Source organism: Gymnogyps californianus, chromosome 1, assembly GCF_018139145.2.
Source record: "Gymnogyps californianus isolate 813 chromosome 1, ASM1813914v2, whole genome shotgun sequence".
In the NCBI taxonomy this organism is placed as follows: Eukaryota; Metazoa; Chordata; class Aves; order Accipitriformes; family Cathartidae; genus Gymnogyps; species Gymnogyps californianus.
The window spans coordinates 138,622,626-138,641,705 of NC_059471.1; the positions used below are offsets into that span (position 1 = coordinate 138,622,626).

At 40.5% G+C, this 19,080-nt stretch overlaps 1 protein-coding gene across 1 annotated transcript in view; it reads left to right on the forward strand.

The window, feature by feature from the left end:
* DUSP16 (dual specificity phosphatase 16) overlaps window positions 1–19,080 on the forward strand; it is a 69,685-nt gene that overhangs the window by 30,354 nt on the left and 20,251 nt on the right. Inside the window, exons 2-3 of the mRNA XM_050897984.1 lie at window positions 5,626–6,226; window positions 7,339–7,477. Coding sequence (XP_050753941.1) covers window positions 5,996–6,226; window positions 7,339–7,477 — 370 coding nt within the window. The 5' untranslated portion in view covers window positions 5,626–5,995. The remainder of the gene's footprint in view (window positions 1–5,625; window positions 6,227–7,338; window positions 7,478–19,080) is intronic.

Here is a 19,080-nt window from a genome sequence, read left to right on the forward strand (position 1 = left end):
GCACTGAAAGTAGGAGAGGAGGGAGCAGCCATTCTCATCATACAGGTAAGTGAAGGAAAGCAGGGTGAAATCCTTAAATCTGCTTCTCTTTTATCAACACGGTACATAAGTGACATTTTAAAAAAAAAAAAAATCAATGTGTTTCTATTTGAGTGACTTCCTTGCTGCTCTCCACTCTTGCACCAAAGTAGGGTGTGCTCAGGAGGGTAGGGGAAAGTCTGTGTTCTTCCACCCCCCAACCAGTGTGAGGAAATGATGTGCTTATGAGATGATGACACTTGCTTGAGTCATCTGAAAAGCCAAAAGACACCCTCATTCCCCTCAGCTGAGGAACACGAGCCCTTGTTAACAGAGCTCTTCTTTTAAATTATAAGCGTTTGTAATCTCACTCCTGTGTGGCCTGCACAAGGCAGGCAAGACATAGGCTTCTTGTAACCTCAGTTACACTTTTTTTTCACAGACTTTACACTTACACTGTTTTCGATCTCTGGAATTTATTGGTTTGCTTGCTGAATTCAGAAGAAGTATAGCCATTCTTCACTTTCATGTAGAAATCTTATTTCCCTTGTGCTCCATAGACACTTTGTGTTTCTCGCTACTGAGGAGTAGCAACTTGAGCAAGGATCGGCCCCCTCTCTCCTTGATTGTCACTCAGTCTCTAGTAGCATAGGTTACAAGCATCTGTCCAGAACAACTTTTATTTCCATCTTTCTGAGGCTGGTGAGGGAATGCTGTGGCTGTCATAGATGTTGGGGGGAAAAAACATCCTGCAGGAGTAGGAATTCACCCTGTGATCCCCAGATCAGGAGTTCCTTTCTGATGCAGGAGTTTGTGTAGGCTTGTTTGTTGAGTATCACGCGTGGCTGTGGTGGTAGGGACTGGTGCTGATGGTGTTGGCACCAGCTATTGAACCACTGGCAGCTCCCAGCTCAGTAACAGTGAAGCCAAATACTCCTTTCAAAACAGCTGATGTGCCAGCAGTGGCATGTGTCCTGCAGTTTAGGATCTCCTACCTCTGTTTCGATTCAGCTTTTGGGTTTCTTTTTTATGCTGGTGCCCATCCTGAGAAACATGAAAGGGAATTTGACTTTAGGGGAGGATAGTGTTTTTCTCATATGTGCATGTGTTTGCCTCTAGAAAGTAGAAAAATAAGTGGTTTTAAAAAATCAACTCTTTCAGGTGTCTCAGGCTGAGGATGCAAAAGCTGCCCTTCAGGACCTTCTAATGTTCAGATGCTGTAAAGTTATTTTGTTGGCATTTTGCCATGCAGCAGTGACGTATGTGGGAGCATTGCTGTAGGCACCTGACAAAGCAGGCATTAGTGACATCGGGAACAAAATTGTTGAGCGTTTATGACGCCAAGGTTCAACTTCAAGGTTATCTTGTTACGTGAGGTAGAAGTCTTTCAGAGATTGTAGCAAGGCTTCTATAAGCTCTTTGCTAGTTCCTTAACTGAAGTAGAATTAGAGCGTCATTCTGAGAGTTTTTAAAATATATTCTTACTACAGCTGCCTCTTTAAAAATAGTTGCTATCATATGAGCCAAAGCCTGAGATAACTCAAACAAGCATCCTGCTATGATGTAAGGGAATTGCTTGGAGTCGAAGTGGTAGAAGTAGAAATTAAGAGTGCGTACAAAATGTGAGTTATTTTGACTGAAGAATCAAACACACAACTTAAGTGCCAGGTTTCCAGTTATGTGGTTGCCTGCTTCGCTCCATCTGGGCCATTTGGGATGGGGACAGGAATCCCTGAGGCGAAGAGAGATCCTGTAGTTCTGTGGCAGCATTACACATACATATTAGAGATCCACTGTTGTTTGTATGGAAGATAGTAGGGTTTTTGTTGTTTTGGTTCTTTAAACAATATGGAGAAACTGTAAAGATACTGGGCAAGTGTGGAACAGATCTTTTTAGTTTTACAGTGAGATAAAAGTTTAATTTTCTTCTTTAAAAGAAGAGGTAACAAGCAGTGCCACATGTTGCAGTCCATCGACAAGGAGGGAGAAGCCATGCAGTATTACCAGTGTGTATGTGAGTGACTTCATGCAGTATTCTCATAGCTCGATTACGGGTCACTTTTCCGTAATCCTGATTTCAGTGTAGAACATCCTGTGACTAAGATGGTTTCCTAGCTTGAAGATCAGCAACATAATGGCCTATTTAGGGCAAAGCATTATATTGCATCATTTTATGAGACACTATGGTGTCAATACATACCATTGCGATCTAAGTCACAAGTAGCACAGCAGAAAGAGAACAGTCAAGAAATTGAATTTTAGCTTTTTACGAACCATGATTAGAAGTAAAACAGATATTTCAACACCTCATAGCAGCTGAATGATAAGAGCAGTCACCAGGAAGGGGAGAGCTCTAGTGTTTACCTAAAGCAGGAGGCTGCCAGTTTCTCTTGTTTAGATAGGTCCCAAGGAAGAGTCCGGAAGTCTGATACTACCAGAAACAGAGAGAATTAAAACAAAAACCTGTAATTGATAAAATGTTGTTCCTCCCCTGCCCAATGGAGATGTTGAGATGTTCCTGTCAAAATAGGATTTCAATCACAGTAACTTGAGGTGACATTACTGTTATTACTTTCAAGCCATGGGCAGAATGCTTTTGAAAACTTAAGACATAGCTATACATTAAGGTAATAGTGTTATTTAAAAGAATTCTTGACTGGTAGCCCACTTGCCTTATATTCTTTACATGCTCTTTACCCAGTCACCATATATGACTGGTTTGAGTTCTTTTTAAGGGTCTTCTGAAACAAACTTCTTATCATATGAGAGTGAAGGCTGAGACAGCGAGCAGTAAGCATTTAGAAGATAAGAAATATACCCAAACTGAAAGTTGCAGATTAAAGATTACTTATGTTTAACAGCCTCCGTTTTATAGTTCTGTAGTTTCTCAGCTGCTTTATTTTCCTGTTATTACTTGGACTTCAAGTCAGCAATTTACCCATCAAAACAAACTGTCTAGTTCACAAGCAAACTGTGTAGCTCACAAAGGAGCCAGAGCCAATTCCCACTAGAGCCAGTGGAAAAGTTTTCATTGAGTTCAGTGGTTTTGGTATCTGGCAGCCTTTGATATGAATAAAAGAGAATCAAAATTCGTGACAGGACATGTTAAGAGAAATAAAAAAAATGCAGAATACTTTTTTCCTCTCTGAACAAAAAAATGTGCACAACTATCAAGTTTCGCTTTTTTCCCCCCTTGCATAACGGCATAGTCTTTTGATACCTTCCTGAGGCCAGTATATAATGACTGCTCTTTGAGGAGGAGCACACCTGCCAAGCAGGTTGCAAAGATAGGTTTAATTAAGGCTTGGTATAGTAATTTTTCCAATTATTTTTGTAGTTTAGAGCAATATGCATTTCACTGCTATATGCTTCCATTTATCTGGACAAGCTTAAAAGCACTGGCTCTATAGCACTAGAGTCAGGGCAAATAGAAAGTCACATTTTGTCAACCTAATGGCTGTTTATGTGAAAACTGGTGTTTTTCTTGTATTGCTACATGAAAGTCTCACGAAATAAGTTTCTTTCAGTTTTCTTTTTTGGGTTGTTAAAGTGAAGTTTGTACTTTTTTCAGAATTTAATTTATTTAAGATTTTGTATATGCAGATTTGTATAATATATCTAAAGAGTAAAACATCTGCTGACCTGGGATTTCCCACTGCTAAATACAACTGACCTGTTGCTGTAACAAGACTTTTAATAAACTATCTATAAATTAGTTTGAATTCATGACTTCTCTTGCAATTAAGATAAATAAACATTTCAAACTGAAACAGCAAGTCAACACTATAAGTAAAATGTAAGTTTTCCAGCTGAACCTGTTAAACTGAGGATGTAAAATTATTTTTTTTTTAAATATGTAAAACCTTCATCCCCATATGTACCTGTATGTGCATTAAGAATCCAGGAAAATGTATCCTCATAACTTGCTTCTGTTTACAAATGTTTCGCTGCCTCAAGAGTGTCAGTCAATCGGATTTTTATTTTCTTCATCTGGCCACTTCAGTTTCGTGACAGTTGTGCTACTTTGCTTTGTCCCAGCCAGCAGAAAGCAGAGGTGGAAGGGCTGCTTGGGTCCCAGGCTGGGTGGCATGGGCCAGAACTGACATAAGAGTCGCCTGAAGGCACACTTTACCTTGTGCAAGAGGTGTTGCATAGTTTTGCTGACCTAAAATCGCTTCCCCAAACTGGAATAGGGAATGCGACGGTGTGAGACCCGCAAACTGGAGACATGTGGTTTCTTGCTGAGCCGGCTTTACCCTGCGCTGATTTGAACCTAGATTGCTCATTTCCAAACAGTGTGCCATACTAACAAGGTGAGGAATTCTGTCAGGTTTGTCCTTTCATGTACAGGCTCAAACCTGTGAGCTCCACTACCTCGGTTGAAGAAGTCACCATCCTCAGCTGTCCCCTCTTGCTGGAGTTGATTACCGAGGCAGCTGAACGTGTGGCTTGTGTTTCCTCTGGAGTGGTTGTTTGCAGCCTTACGTAGCCAGCTGTCTCTGTAAATATCCATGATTGCACTAAGAGACCAAGTTTTGAACTGTGGGACCAAAGCAAGTTGACTCATGTTTTCTGTTGCATCTATAGCTGCGGCACTATAAGCGCTAAAATGCAGCTAAATCCCTTATGGACAGAAGCCCCGTGGTGGCTCCTTTCTGAGGAGTGTTCCTACAGGGACTTGTTCCATCAAAGTGTATTTTGGGAGACTCTGAAAAGCCTGAGGACAACTGTGAGGCAGTAATACAAACAGGTGGTGAAACATGTCAAGTGTTTCTGCTGCTCTGCTGCCGCCGCCTTTTCAGCTGATGTAGTTCGGATGCTGTCAGGATCTAATTTTACTAAAATATAGTTTGCTTCAGATATTATTTAGCATGTGTGAAAAGCGTAATGCACCTCACGTAACTGTCCCACCTGCTCCAGAACGGCCAGAGACAGGGATCACTGCTTTACCTTTCAGTAGTGTATTCACAAGGCCTCTGTTCCATGTCTGGTGATTAATTCAAATAAAATGCTTGTATCCTGATGTAGCATCTTGTTCTGGTTTCTCTTCAACCATGTTCTTAAAGGAGAGAGGTGGATGTAAGTTTTGTCCTTTCTTTTGTACAGTTTCAGTTCCCCGACTTGCAGTGCTGGTTTGTGAAATACTTTCCAAGGCATTAAACTTTAAAAATGTATCTTAACTAATTTTACAACTTCTTACTAAGTGGTGAAGTGCTGAAATGCATTTAATTAGTTTTGCTATTGAAAGGAATACCATGATTTAGGGCGGTATCTCTTAATTATATTCTAACAAAGTCTTGTGAAGAGGCACAGCTAGTGGCAACAAAAGTCTGCAATTAAGACAGGGTATGTTGCCTGAAATACAAGATAATTGTCCAGGCAAGATAGTTGGAATAGATTCAGAGACTGTAGTTGCAAACACTCTCTCTAGGTGTTTGGCATATGCAGCAGAGAGGGGAACCTCTCAGGAGTGTATTTATTATGTGGTACAGACCACTGTGCAGTTAGCCTCAGAGTTGAATGTTTTGTTCTGCAAACTTTCATGGCCTCATCTGGTTTGTGTGTTTTTTGTTTTTTGTTTTTTTCTTCATCTTCCCCTTCTTACAGGCTCTTAGTCCGGTGTAAAGCTGATGGGTGGGAGCAAAGGTAAAGAATGATGTAATGCAGCGGCAGCCAGAAAGCATCTTTTGTTTGAATTGTGAAATGGCTACTCCATAGTCATCTCCCAATGAATCAGATGTGAGGGGCTGCTTTGTGGAATGAACCCTTTGTAACGGCACATCAACTGGAAGCAGGAGGAGACATTCAGTTGAAGAGCTCTTTCTGAAAATGGGTTTAACTTTTCTTTTGCCAGTCACTACCAGCATGACCTCATACACTTCTAGTACAATGGTGTGGCTAAGCCTTTGAGTACACAGCCATTACATCATCGCAGCAAATTAGAGAGGGAGGTGGTGAAAGAGGCCTTATTGTTGTCATGGCCGATGAGATGATCAGGACTCAACTCATTGTCGCCGAGAAGTTGGTGGCTTTGCTGGAGAGTGGTACAGAAAAATTGCTGCTGATTGATAGCCGACCCTTTGTGGAATACAATACGTCCCACATCTTGGATGCCATCAACATCAACTGCTCCAAGCTTATGAAGCGGAGGCTGCAGCAGGACAAAGTTTTGATTACAGAGCTCATTCAACATTCAGCAAAACACAAGGTAGGGGTCATTTTCCTCTTATTCCTTGTATTTTGTAATAATTTTTCTTTAGGTACTTCATTTTTAAAAAAAAACAAAACTAGGGGACTGAGTTTTGCTGAGCTCTTACCTGATCTAAGAGGCTATAGATTACTACTAAGTTTATCTTTGAGATTCTTTGTAGCCTGCTCTCCCCTAAGTGACAGAGTAATGGGGAGGGATTTAGAAATTACTCAGAAAGAATGCTCTCAGGGTTCTTGTATGTCTTGCAAACCACAGTCCCTAAAATGTATGTAATTAAGGCAGGAAACATTCTCCTTCTAAACTTCGAAGGATTCTTTGGGGTCCGTGGTGGTGGGGATTGCTTAGCAAGTGGTCATACAGTTTGCAAAGAAACTGTAGCTCTGTCAATCCTGGCTCCTATTTGCTGTTTAAAATGCTTTTCATGTGAGTAGCTTGATGAGGTTTGTTTGTTTGTTTGTTTGGGGGGGTGTTTTTTAAATAGTGTTATCAGTGAAAAGAAAATAGCTAAGCTGTTTAAACTTAATGTGTATCTATGGGGGGGGGGTGTTGGGTTTTTTTTAATCCATTGGTACTTTTTTCAAATGCTTTGGGTACAAAAATAATCTATTACGTTCTTACTTTGACATGTTAAAACCTGAAGCTTTTTATTATTATTGTTACCTAAAGTGTATTTTATACATAAAGTTGTATAGAAGGCTGAAACATGTGGGTTTAGGCAGTGTAAGATCTCTTTACTGTTTGTACACAGAAAACCCAGAAGCAGAAACTGAGGTAGGGCTTTCTTTTAAAAAGCTTACTTTTTAAACAAACCAACTAACCTAGCTGAAGGTAAAGCATTTTACAAGTGACATAAAATTACCTAATGGTAGAAACTTGCAGAATGTGCTTCAACTTGGAGCAAATAATCAATTTACAAACTCTCAAAGGAATTAAATATGATCAGGCATATTAAGTATAAAATAAAAACTGTTTTGCATACAGCTACGTAAGAAATCTATATATCTGAACCGCTGCATAGCAAATATGTGAGAACGCTGATGCAGGTGATAATGTGGTGCTTTTAATCGTCTTCCTCCTTCCTATCTTATTCTGAATTACTTGTGTTTCAGATTGAAATTGATTGCAAGCAGGAAGTGGTGGTGTATGACCAAAGCTCTAAAGATGTGACCTCTCTCTCATCTGACTGCTTTCTTACTGTGCTCCTGGGCAAACTGGAGAAGAATTTCAGCTCTGTGTATCTGCTTTCAGGTATGATGTACCAAGAAAAAAACCAAAACGCTTGAATAAGGAGAAGAAAGAAAATGCCATCGTTATAGCAGACATGTACACAGTTTTGCAACAGTGCTGGTATAAACTTCAGTTATAGCATACATTTTTCTGTAGTTCTTTATGCATATAGTGACACGCATAATACATATAATGCTTAGAAATTGCATCTTACAGGGGATATATTACACCATTAGTGCTGTGTAAATGGAAATTGATCAATGCAGGGTTTTTTAGATGCGTACGTCTGCTATTTTAGGGTCAAAAATAGTAAAAGAAATGTGCTTCCCTGGTCTTTTAAGTATTGTACGTGCTAGGAAGAAAATCTCTTCCTTGCTAATTTGGTAATTACTACGATAAGAAAAGAGAAACGATCTCCCAGAGTTATGGAGCTTATTTTGTGTGACTTTTTAAACTTCAGCTCCTTAAATAGTAGTACTTTATTTAGGTCTTCTCCCTCACCCCCCTCTTTTTTTTTTTTTTAAATCCGAGGTCAAAGCATCCATAGAAATTCAAGTCCTTATAATACAGGATTTGTTGGTGTTAACGTGCGCTTGTGTTGTTATTTCTGTCATGGAACAGTAGACCCAGTGTTCACAAGAAGGAACAAGGAGGGGCATGAGGTAGATGCAGGGCTGAAAGAAGAGGGAATGACGAATACAACTAGGAAATCCATTGCAGTGACTCGATCAGTGATCTAATGAAGTGTATACATAGTCTCTGAGAAATGTTAAAACTACAGTCAGAGACTGAATAATGATGAAGGAAAGGGAAAGAACTCCAGAGAGATGCTTCCTCTTAGCAAGAAGGTTTCACTGAGGTTTGTAGTGACTTCAGATGAAAGTGATAGGGAGGCAGTTGTGTTACTGAGAGAACTTTTCCCAAACTGTTTCGAAAGTGAGTACAGAGAAAACGAATAATTTCTGCACTTGGACAGATGTGTTTGCTCATGTGAGCTGTACTTACAATAAACTAAGTAGGGTTTTGCTTTGGCTGTGTTTGGTGCTTCCATTTTCTTTGCTGTCTTGGTAAGAATTACACCTGTGGGTTGTGGACTACAATATTAGATTAAGTAACTCTTCTTCCATGTGAGCCACCAAGTAAATGTGTGGTGTCTAGACACAGTAAATGTTTAACGTAAGAGCACTGAAATATGTGGTTAATACTCCCTTAAATTTAAAACTGTTACTTAAAAAATATGCCAGTCTAGAAGCAGTTCATGTCTCTTAAGAAATCCTTTTATTGTTCGAATACCCAACTCTACTCATCTGTCCTGAGTTTTTTTTTAACAACCAGAAGTGTATTACAGCTCCATACAGCAATACAGGCTATTCACAACTTAATTTCTATGATAGAAAGAGACACAGCTCTCTAATAACTGAGAATTAGACCTCATGGCAGGGAGGAGTTGGGGGGGATCCTTAATAAGGCCAAGCAGAGGAGAGTATCACAAAACTTCCTTTCCTTCTACTGTCCCTCTATAGATCAGTTGCATGAGACATGGCTTTGATCTTCTTTTTCCTCTGCTGGACCCCATGAAGGAGGTGGCCAGAATGTCTCCATCCTCAGACTTGCCTGTCGCTCCTGTAGGAATGGACAGTACCAGGAAGGGAGTGTTCCCCAGCTCCCCAGTGCATAGTCTGGGCAAACACCAGTTGCATGTATCATAATGATACTATGAGAAATTATTTTGTTTTGTTTTTATTTCTAGCACGTGGTAGTTATCTGTTCAAGATGAAAATGCAACTTAAACCACATGCAAGATGCTAGTGCACATTAGCTAGCCGAGATGAACTTAGCCACGTGCAGCTGGTAAGGATTATTTTGAGCGTTAGAGGGAGAGCAAGAGAATCTAATATGTTAAAACCCTGCTTACAGAAAGGAGGATTTTTATTTTAGCATGTCAAATGCATTTCTCTTAGCAAAGACTAGATTTGAGAATTTCGTCTTATTTTTGGTTAAATAGATAGTGATGGGTATATTTATGAATGTAGAAACAACTGATGGCTCTAAAACCAGTGGTAGAGTATAATAAGAACAAAAGGGAAATGCAAGGAAAGTGTTTACTACTCATCTATTACAGGTAAGTGCTTATTTCAGGAAATATACCCAACTAAGATGAATTGGTAGTAAAGTAATTAATGTCAACTCTATTTCTTCAGCTCTCTACCATTTTCTTCTCTTACAATGAGTTTGCTCTGATTTTAATCCTTACATAAGAAAATACATTTCACAGTCCTGTTGTTTTCTTCTATTAAAAGCTAGCTACTTAACAAACACGCACACACAAGAAACCTTTTGGGATGTGGGGTGAAGGAGAAGGTGCTAGTTTCGGTCTTACGGAAAGCTCCTTGGAGATTATTGATACGTGGCTCTAGGAAACTAGATAAAATGTGTTGTCTCAGCAAGCTGATGACGAACTCTCATAAACATTTATGGCCCATAATGAGAGTAGGGGTCAGTGCACCGTGTAAAAAGAAAAACCTTTGGACTTGAGTTTTCCCTATGCCACTCAATCTGATTTATTTAAAATAGTGACCTTAAATAAACATTTTGCAGTAGGAAAATAATTTTTTGTTGGGATAGAATAAGGAGCAATTAACAAATACCTGAAATTCCTGCATCTGTTCTTCCTGCCTCCCCCCATTACTGAGCACTCAGAGAGGTGGTTTTTTATTTAGGTTGTGCATAAAGGTATGCTCTACCCTGGAGGTTGTTTTTCATTGAAGTAACTAATGTAAAGACCTCAAAGGAACCCTTACCAATTAGTTTAAGCTCTTGATCTAACCTCATAAAAATATTTATAATCTGGTGGGGAATGTTTTCAGGAATTTAAATATTTGTTTTGGTTCTTAATTTTTAAGTGTGTAAAATACTGAAATGTGGGTACTGAAGGCTTAACCCCACTCCCATCATTGCATCTACTCCGCTGAGTTAAATAAGATTTAAACACAGGGATGTGACTTGATTCCTTCTCTTCCCATATTTTGAGAACTGGATTTACTTTCATTGAGTCCTTTTCCTAGTTACAGTATTTTTATGATGTTTCTGCTTGCTCTGCAGAAACAGTTAAGACAGACTACCGATTCTTGCTTGAATTAGCATTATTAAGGCAGTAAACGTTAAGAGTCTTGCTTAAATTCTGTTCCACTATGCCAATGGAAATCATTCATGTTCTACTTTCCTAAAACACTTGCTCTTACCTACTTTTCTTGATCTGTTTTACTCCTACTTGTGCAAGCACAGATGTCTTCATGATGGTTACCTTTCAAATGTTGCCTGTGAAGATGAAGCACAGCTTTTTATTTTGTGTTGGATTTTTTTTTTTGTACAGAAGACTCACTGTAAACAGAAGGATTTCTGAAAAAACAGAAATGCCTGCCTTTCTGTATTTCCAACCTGACATTAAAAATTGTAATAGCCTAGCACAGAAACACTGTACTGGCTCTGAACTGAAACCAAAAGCAAGAATTGTTGTACTTGGTTGGATGTGGAGCAATGGTAAATGTCCCAGAAGGACTAGCTAAACTTACTGTACTGTAATGCAGGATCATAGGAACAGTTTCACTGAACTCTCTAAGAATTTTTTAGTGCTGCACGACCAGAGCATATTTTGCCGGCAACCCATGAAGGAAGAAAAAACCATTTTTCTGTCAGTCACTTGAATTGCCACTTAGACTTGATGTACCGCAGTATTGAATGCCACTGAGAACAAACAATATGGAAAACTTACATAATGTACCAGATTATACAGTGTACGGGTGGAAGGGGAGTTAAATATACTGGAAGCCTTTTGTGAGCTTTTGGAATTGCCTGTACGCTTTTACCCCCCACGGTGCCAGTACGCTGAGGTGTAGATTTGTACGTGACTGTATTCCACTGGAGCCATGCCTTTCATTAAATAGCATCCACCTGATCTGTAGATGTAATCAGGGTTGTGTATACTTAAATATTGTCTGTAGAAAATTTGCTTCATGGTTGGAGATGAAGGTGCCATCCTTCAGTCGGATGACAGCTGTCTTGAAAAGGGGTCCATAAACTTCTACGTGCTACTTACTACACAGGTTAGCTGTATAATTCAGAGAATTACTAGTAGAGAATTACAGATTTTCTAGGTGCCCAGCATGAAGCCCGCATCTGACTGGCAGAACCACTGAGCACGGAGCCAGAGCTGTACGCCTCCCTCCCAAAACCATGGTTGGACTGTGGGTGCAGTCACCATGTGAAAAAGTGATGTTGACAGGTAATGGAGGCCCAAGTGGTGAATTGCCTACTAATCTCTGCTACCCTTCTGCCTATGAAAAATGTCAGCTTTAATGTGGTTTAATGGATTTTGCTTTCACAAGAGCTGTCTGATAAGCTTCTACAGAGCACAAAGCTACTGTGATAAGCAGAAAGACATAAATTATTCATTTTCTATTCAGTGACAAATGCAGGTGACGTATGCAGTGGACAGTGAATGAAGTCATAAGCTGAGTGAGTATGTAAAGAAAAAGCAAACAGAATGAGTTCAGTGAGATTGGGCAAAGGTCCTGGAAACAAAATAGTGAGTGATTAGCCAGGGACTGTTGCAAAAGGTATGTTGTTGCAGAAACTTCCCAAATCATTGTTTCCCCCTAACCTGTCTCTCACCTAACAAAGTGTGTGTACAAAAGGGAAGACTTGCATGGAGGATGCAAGGAGAAGGAAACAAGTCAGGAACTCTTCTACAGTCTTGTTTATGCTGGCATTTTTCTTAAAAATACTTGAAATTGGAAGCCCATTTAAAGGAATACTAGTATAAAAATGCCAGTATCTCTAGGGTACGTTTACCATTGTGTTGTCTCTACTTGCCTAAAGCAAAGCAGGACAGAAAAAAAGCCCAGTGCTCTCTCCGTGCTTTGTCACCAGAAAAACTGTGCCTTGTGGCAGCAGAGCAGGAAATCTTAAGAATATTCTCGTATAGGTAGAGCTGGTCATTTCTATCTCCTGAAGTGACCTGGGCTGTGAGACTGAGCTTTCTTCCGTGCTTCTGCAGTCCCATATGCCAAGTAGGAGGGTACCCAGTGTGGACTGAAAGATGGCACGAGGTAGCTGGGGTTCGTGCGGTCTGATAAATTCCTGTCTAATGTCCTGACACCTTTTAACATTTGGATTTGGGGCTTAATAACTTTTGGTTGTGGCTGACTGAAGTTCTGAGCGTTCCCTATATGTAAGTCTTTGCAGAGTGCATCAAGGAGAAGAGCACACCTTCAAATGGCGGTCATCGATTAAAATAATCAAGTTATCTGCAAGTTGAAATAATTATAGCAAGAATGAGCCGTTAAATACCCCGCCAGTGTTTAGAGAAGGAAGGAGAGTTGCACAATGATGCCAGGTTTCCTGATACTCTGACTGATTGATGCCATTAGAAGCAAGTCTCTATTGAAAGAGGTAAAAATCTTGCTGAGGGAGTGCAGTATTCCCCAAGTGGTCCTGTAACCCATGGAGTACATCCAGTGTTGGTGGGGAGGAGACAAGAGCGAGAGAGGAGGTTAGCTCTGAATCACCCTCTTCAAAAGTCTCCCTCTCCATCAATTTTTAATGAGAACATAGAAAAACTAGTACCCTTGGCTACAGCCAGTCCTCTGTGAATATCCTCCCACCCTTTGTACTTAAAATGCAGTTTTGAGTGTTCGTTTAGTGCCATGATTGTTTTAAGCACTTGAAGAATGGGAGTAGGGTTTATTACTTTCATATGTGTATCCACTTGCTGTCTTTTGAGAGAGCGCAAAGTTTGACTAGTGTGGAGCTCTCATAACATTTCTCAAACCCAAGAATAACTTGTTAAGTTTGCTTTTGTTTTGGATACCTCTGGATGCTTGTGAAACTTAATTGACTGAAATTACGATGAAGGTGGTTTGGTTTTGTTTTTTTTTTTCTTTAAAGGCAGAAAGGGCAAGCGTGAGTGTCCAATATGCTCTTTACTTGTCGTTAGTCTGACTTTCCTATACACCACTTGGGTGGGAGGGGGGGCTTGACCCCATTCTCGGTTCCCCCCCCCTCCCCCCCAACCTTGTTTGCTTAACCTGCCTATTAACCTTGTCTTACCAAAGGCAGAAACCCTCCAGGGCAAAGAACTTCCCTTGCTACTGTGCTTGTAAAACACCCAGCATAACCGGGCCACTTTCTGAACGCCGCCGTAATAAAAACACCCCTAGCTTTCCCAAACCGTGAAACCTTGAATCCGGTGGAAGGACTCCCCGTGGGTGATGAGAGGGGACGGGAAGGGGAGGGCGGGCGCGGGGATGGCAGTGCTCCTAACGGGGCTCTCCGGCCTGAGCTTATGTAATGGAAAATGGCAAGCATCCCTGCGGAGCCGAGCTGGAATGCGTGCATTGTAATGGCCTGTGGAGGTCTGCAGCTCGTTTAAACAGAGTGGAAACATTGTAGTTTCATGAAACTTGTGAGTCAGAAAGCTTACAACTTTCCTTCCTTACGGCAAGGGAAAAATCTATACTGCAGCTTTTAGATAAACATTTTAATGTTCGATGGGAATGTGACTGTGAAAGTACTGTTAAGTCACAGCATTAAGAGCCTCTGATCTGATCTGAGGCAAAGTAAACGTTAAAGTTAGTTTTGTATATTTTTGTCTTTGCTGTAGTGCTGTTTAAATTTGATTTTTTTTTTTTAGCATAGTTTTCAGTAATGTTGCGTTATGTGCCTAGCACTTACCAGTATTTACTCACCAGTAACAAATTCTAAATTGCTATTAGGAGAAGAAGAAAAAAAGCCCAACATGAATGTACTCCACTGCATACCTTTGGTGAATACAGAAGTTTGGTAAGGCTTACTTAAAATTACAGGGTCTAAATATTATGTTGTAGAGGTAGCTGCTAATTTTGCTGGTTTTTTATTCTTTTTTTCCTTTAAAAAGGGATACCAATATAATATTTATTGGTATATGGCTATATAAAATTTATGAATAATTAGTGCCATTAATGAAGATGCAAATTCTGGATTTAACGAAGGTGGTGGAATCTTCTGCCAAATCCACAAGCTTCAAAGTCTCCTTCTTGCAATCCTTTCCTAGTACATGCATGTAGTCTTTGTTTTTTGACTCATCGCTTGGGTCTTAGACCTTTTCCACTCCCTGCTTTAAAATGATTGTGTTTGTCACTGGGTTAACACTGATGAACTGGCAGACAATTAGGTCTTGTGGGAAAAGGAAGGAAGTTGTTTCTAGTCTGTTTGCAAGAATTCATTGAAGAAAGCTAATTTCTCCCTTTGGCCTTTTCTGAACAGTCAGAATCCAAAGTGGGGGCGAAAAGGAGAAGCATCTGATTTGAGTGGCACTTAAGAGAAATGCCAAAGTTCGCTCTCTTACCAGTCTGCATTGTCCTTGGGCTTTTCCAGCAGACTCCATGACCTGTGAAAACCAGACACATTCACTGTCTCTTATTTCTCCATCAGGAGCACAAGACGGGATCTTTCTGTGCATCCCGTGTGAAGCACGCAGAGCTGCAGGGCCCGCTGGATCTGCAGGGATGTTGTATAAAACACTTCATAGGCTTTTCTTAGCCTGAAGTTTTAGGGAAGCCAAGGTCATAGGAGTTGCCATGTTGTCTGTCTCTGCTGTCACCCACAAAAGATGTTTAAGCTTGTTGGTCAGCTTCAATAAGGTTTGACAAAAGGAGCAATTAAATGAAAAAAATAATGGATGTTCTTGTAAGCCAAGGGATGTTCTTGTAAGCTCATTTCCATAGGGAAATGAGCACCAGTACAGTGCAGAGCCTCAAACTAGTGTCTCTCCCTGAAAGGTGGTTTCGGGTTGAGCTGAGCTGGTTGTGGATTTGCTGGTGTGACCAAGCAGCAGTGCCATGTGGGCCCCAGCAATGCAAGAAGCTTGGGAGCTTCTTGGGAGCTCAGGCTGCAATAGCTGCCTGAGGATCCACCACGAGATGGGCACCAGTTGCAGGTGGGATTCTTTGGTTTCTACAGCTCCTTGAATTACTTGGTTGAAAAACATGTTTGCTTAGTGTGAAAGTGGAAGGCTGCTCTTCTGGTCTTTAGGATTGGTCTCCATTAGTTGGAGAAGCTGGCCAGCACCTTCATCTCAGTTACCAACCTCTTCTCTAGCTGAATATCTTCTCTTCTCGCCTCTGCCTCGGCTTTTCTGCCAGGCTCTGGGCGTGAAAAGCAATTGCTGGCGTTCTCCTTCGAGCTTTAGCTGACAGGCTTATAGGAAACACATGAAGTGATGTGAACACCTATTTTCTCATCTTTTTTTCATTCCAAGTTATGTTTCATGACTGCCTTTACAAAGAAGTAGTAAGAAATCCTCCCAGAACAAATGCAGTGTAAGCTTGTTGGTTAAGTTTTTTACTGTTAGAATTTGTATATGCATGGAGCTCTCATCTTTGTAGGAGTTGTCTCCGTACTTGGACAGTTATATAGAAAAAGCAAGTTACACCTAATGGGAAGGTCCCCTATTTTTATGTTTCACTTCCACTGTAGAGTTGTGGGCACGTCAGCTGTTGCACTTCAATTTCACACCCAACCTTAATCCACATTATCTCTGAAGTATAGTCAGGTCTCTGGTCCTTTCTGCACTCTATCAGTGTGCACTTGCCTCATTAGCAAGAGCAGCTATCTCTAGATGATTAAGGATAAAACTTCTGGTGCAGATCTCTGCAAACACTTGAGGATGGAAAGGAATTACAGAATTGGCTGTTTCAACAGTAATTTTAAAAGCAGCTTTAAAGAGATATTAGGATTGCCTCGTGATTGATTTTTCTGTATGTTAGAAATACGTGCAAGTTGAGACATGGGATGAATGTGTGAGGGAACATCTGTGCTGTATTCAACGTGCATGCAGAGGAAAGACTTAAAATATGTGTGGATGGGGGAGATGTCACTGAAGCGGGCCTGTTTGGCTAACGTAACCATTGGTAAATACAGCCAACCAACAGCCTGGTTACTGTAGTATGACACGAAAGCATCGGTGAGCTGCTCAAGGTGAAATTTGAAAGCTGGTAGGAGGAGAAAACAGCATTCTCCTCTCTTTCCAGCACCCTGCGGAAAAGAAAGGCGTTTGGGGGAGGTAGAGGGCAGGAGAGCAAAGGGGATACTGGGCTGGTGGATGGGAGAAGTGTGCAGGGTAGATGCAGGTATTGATCTGCTCAGTAACAGACAAAATTTCACTCAAACAGCCATGATAACCTAAAGCCAAAGCTGAGTAATCTGTGTTTGTGTGAGGAAGGGATGTGTGTTGATGTGAATGAAGAACACTTGCATTTTGAAAACTGAGTTTTTAGTAGATTGGTGTTTCTGCTTAACTTTTTTGCTTTTCCCCATGCCAAATCAGTCTCACAAGTACTTGGCCTTCTATAAGCAAAGAAAAATGCTTGTAGTTTTTAATTCAGAATTAGTATGTTTCCTGTGAAATTGTCGTGTCTAATTTTGATTGGTTACATTTCTAAGTGGTTTGATCTGTTCGAAGGAAATATAAAGACAGGGAGGAGGAAGAGAAACCAGTATAACATGGAATTAACATAGGAAACATCCACCATTTTCACCCCAGTTTTATGTCCTATTATGGTGTCATTTAACTGGAATGGTTTTATTGAGTATTGGGTAAAACCAGTAAAATGTTGTCTGCACTTACAACTCTATTAAGTGTTCAAACCAAGACCTTAGGGCTTAACTGGCCTTTCACTTGCAAACCTCCATACTGGCTTACAGAGTTACTGTCCCTGCAACTGCGGCACGGCAACTGGCAGCACTGTGGAATGCTCCCGGTCTGTTTCCATAGAATGTAACAGAGATGAGCTAATGTAAATGCTTGTGGTTCTCGGTAGTTATTCCTCTGTATTAATTTAGGATTTGTCTCTGATGGTAGTTAAACCAACTAGCCATAAGGATCTGGATGGATTCCGTTCCCTCAGTGAAAGGTAGCTCTTCCCAAATCAATAACATTTCTCTGGCTATCATTTGTTGCCACCTGATCACATCTTCTCTCCCTCTCTTCCTGCTGCTGGCAAAGTTAGTTGGGAGTTTTATTTATGTGAGGATTTATGCAGTGAATCTATAAGAAAGAATAACTTTTACTGTGGAATTTTGCTGAAACTTTTTCATCCCTTCTGGGTTTGGCCCTATTTTGTTTCCTGAGTTGGCTGAGAAGGGAGCCAAAACTTGATACCAAGATTCCTTTAATGATCGTACCTTTACGATCACAATCATAGTGAGGAAACGGTAGTGACTTGATCAAAGGAAAGTTGTAGTCACCACTTTGCAGAACCATAGCAACAGGGTAATTGAGTAGTTTACTGGATCTTGCCAAATTTCTGCTAATGGATGTGGAGTCTTGTAAGCAAGAAACGTAGGCTTTACTGTAAAGACCTAGGAGGTGTTGGGTTGTCTGCCACACACACAAGGGCTAGGCTGCAAAACCACTGACAGCTTTTGGCATCTTAACGTGGTTTTGTAGAAACTCTTGTGTGAGTCGCAGCCACAAGAAGCGAACAGAACAAGTCAGCACTGGAATGCTGTACGGTACTTCTGTTTGTTAAACGTGCTGCAGCCAGGGGATGCTTGCCACTTGGTTAAAACTGAAATAATTTTGCTAGTCTGTTCGTTTTAACAAGCTACCTAAGCAAGAGCTGAGTTACCTTGGGACAGTTACAGAACTTTGCAGTCTTCTGATGGATCATCTAAAATTAGAGCAGAATTTAATTAACTGATTTTTGTCTTGGAAACATAAGGGACAACCAGCTGAACATCACAATTTACCACTGCTACTTTGATATCTTTTGCTTTCATGTTGGAAAATATATTGGATGATAAAGTCTGAAATCGCTTCTGTCTCATATTGCTTTAATTTGCTCCCATAATGATGGAACTCATCATCCCCAAAGATTTTTTCCTTCAAACTTGGGTAGGGCCTCTTACTCAAGTAAGACAGACTTAAGAGTACTGTTAGCTACTGGCTACCAGCCAAAGGATATAGTGACTTACATATGTGCAGTCATGACAGAAGCAACCACCTATTTAAAACTGAAGAAGGAGATGCATTGTGCTGCTTATCCTTCTTGACCATCAAGGTTTTCAGATGTGATGGAACTGTTGCATGAGTGGTGATGGAAGTGTCTTCCATTTAATTCATCAATATCAGAAAAAGTAGAGTGAGAAACTTCAAAAGCCTCTGGGGGGGCGGGGGAGATCTTTTTAAACACAAGCAAAATTTTATAGATATATGCATAATACATAAAAGTTACTCCGTTTCCTCCTTCCTCTGTCCATAACATTCAAATAGACAAGAAGTGATTTCATCTTGTTGAATGTCAAGAGAGCTGTTTCGGCTCAGCTTCACCATCAAGAATACAGAAAACCTGTATGGTTCACAGCTATTTAGGAGAGAATATTTTGGAGTTATTTGTCAGTCATCTATTTCCAGGGCCCAGTTACATTTATCAAAGACTTCAGTGAAACTTTATTAACCCAGTAGCTCTGTTAATGACCTGTAGATTTCCCCCCCCCCAGTTTCAGCATGCTCTTGTGATTGATTTATTATTTGCAGAGGCTGGAGTAGTGGTGGGAGAAAGGGTGTTAATTAGAAACTAGCTCCA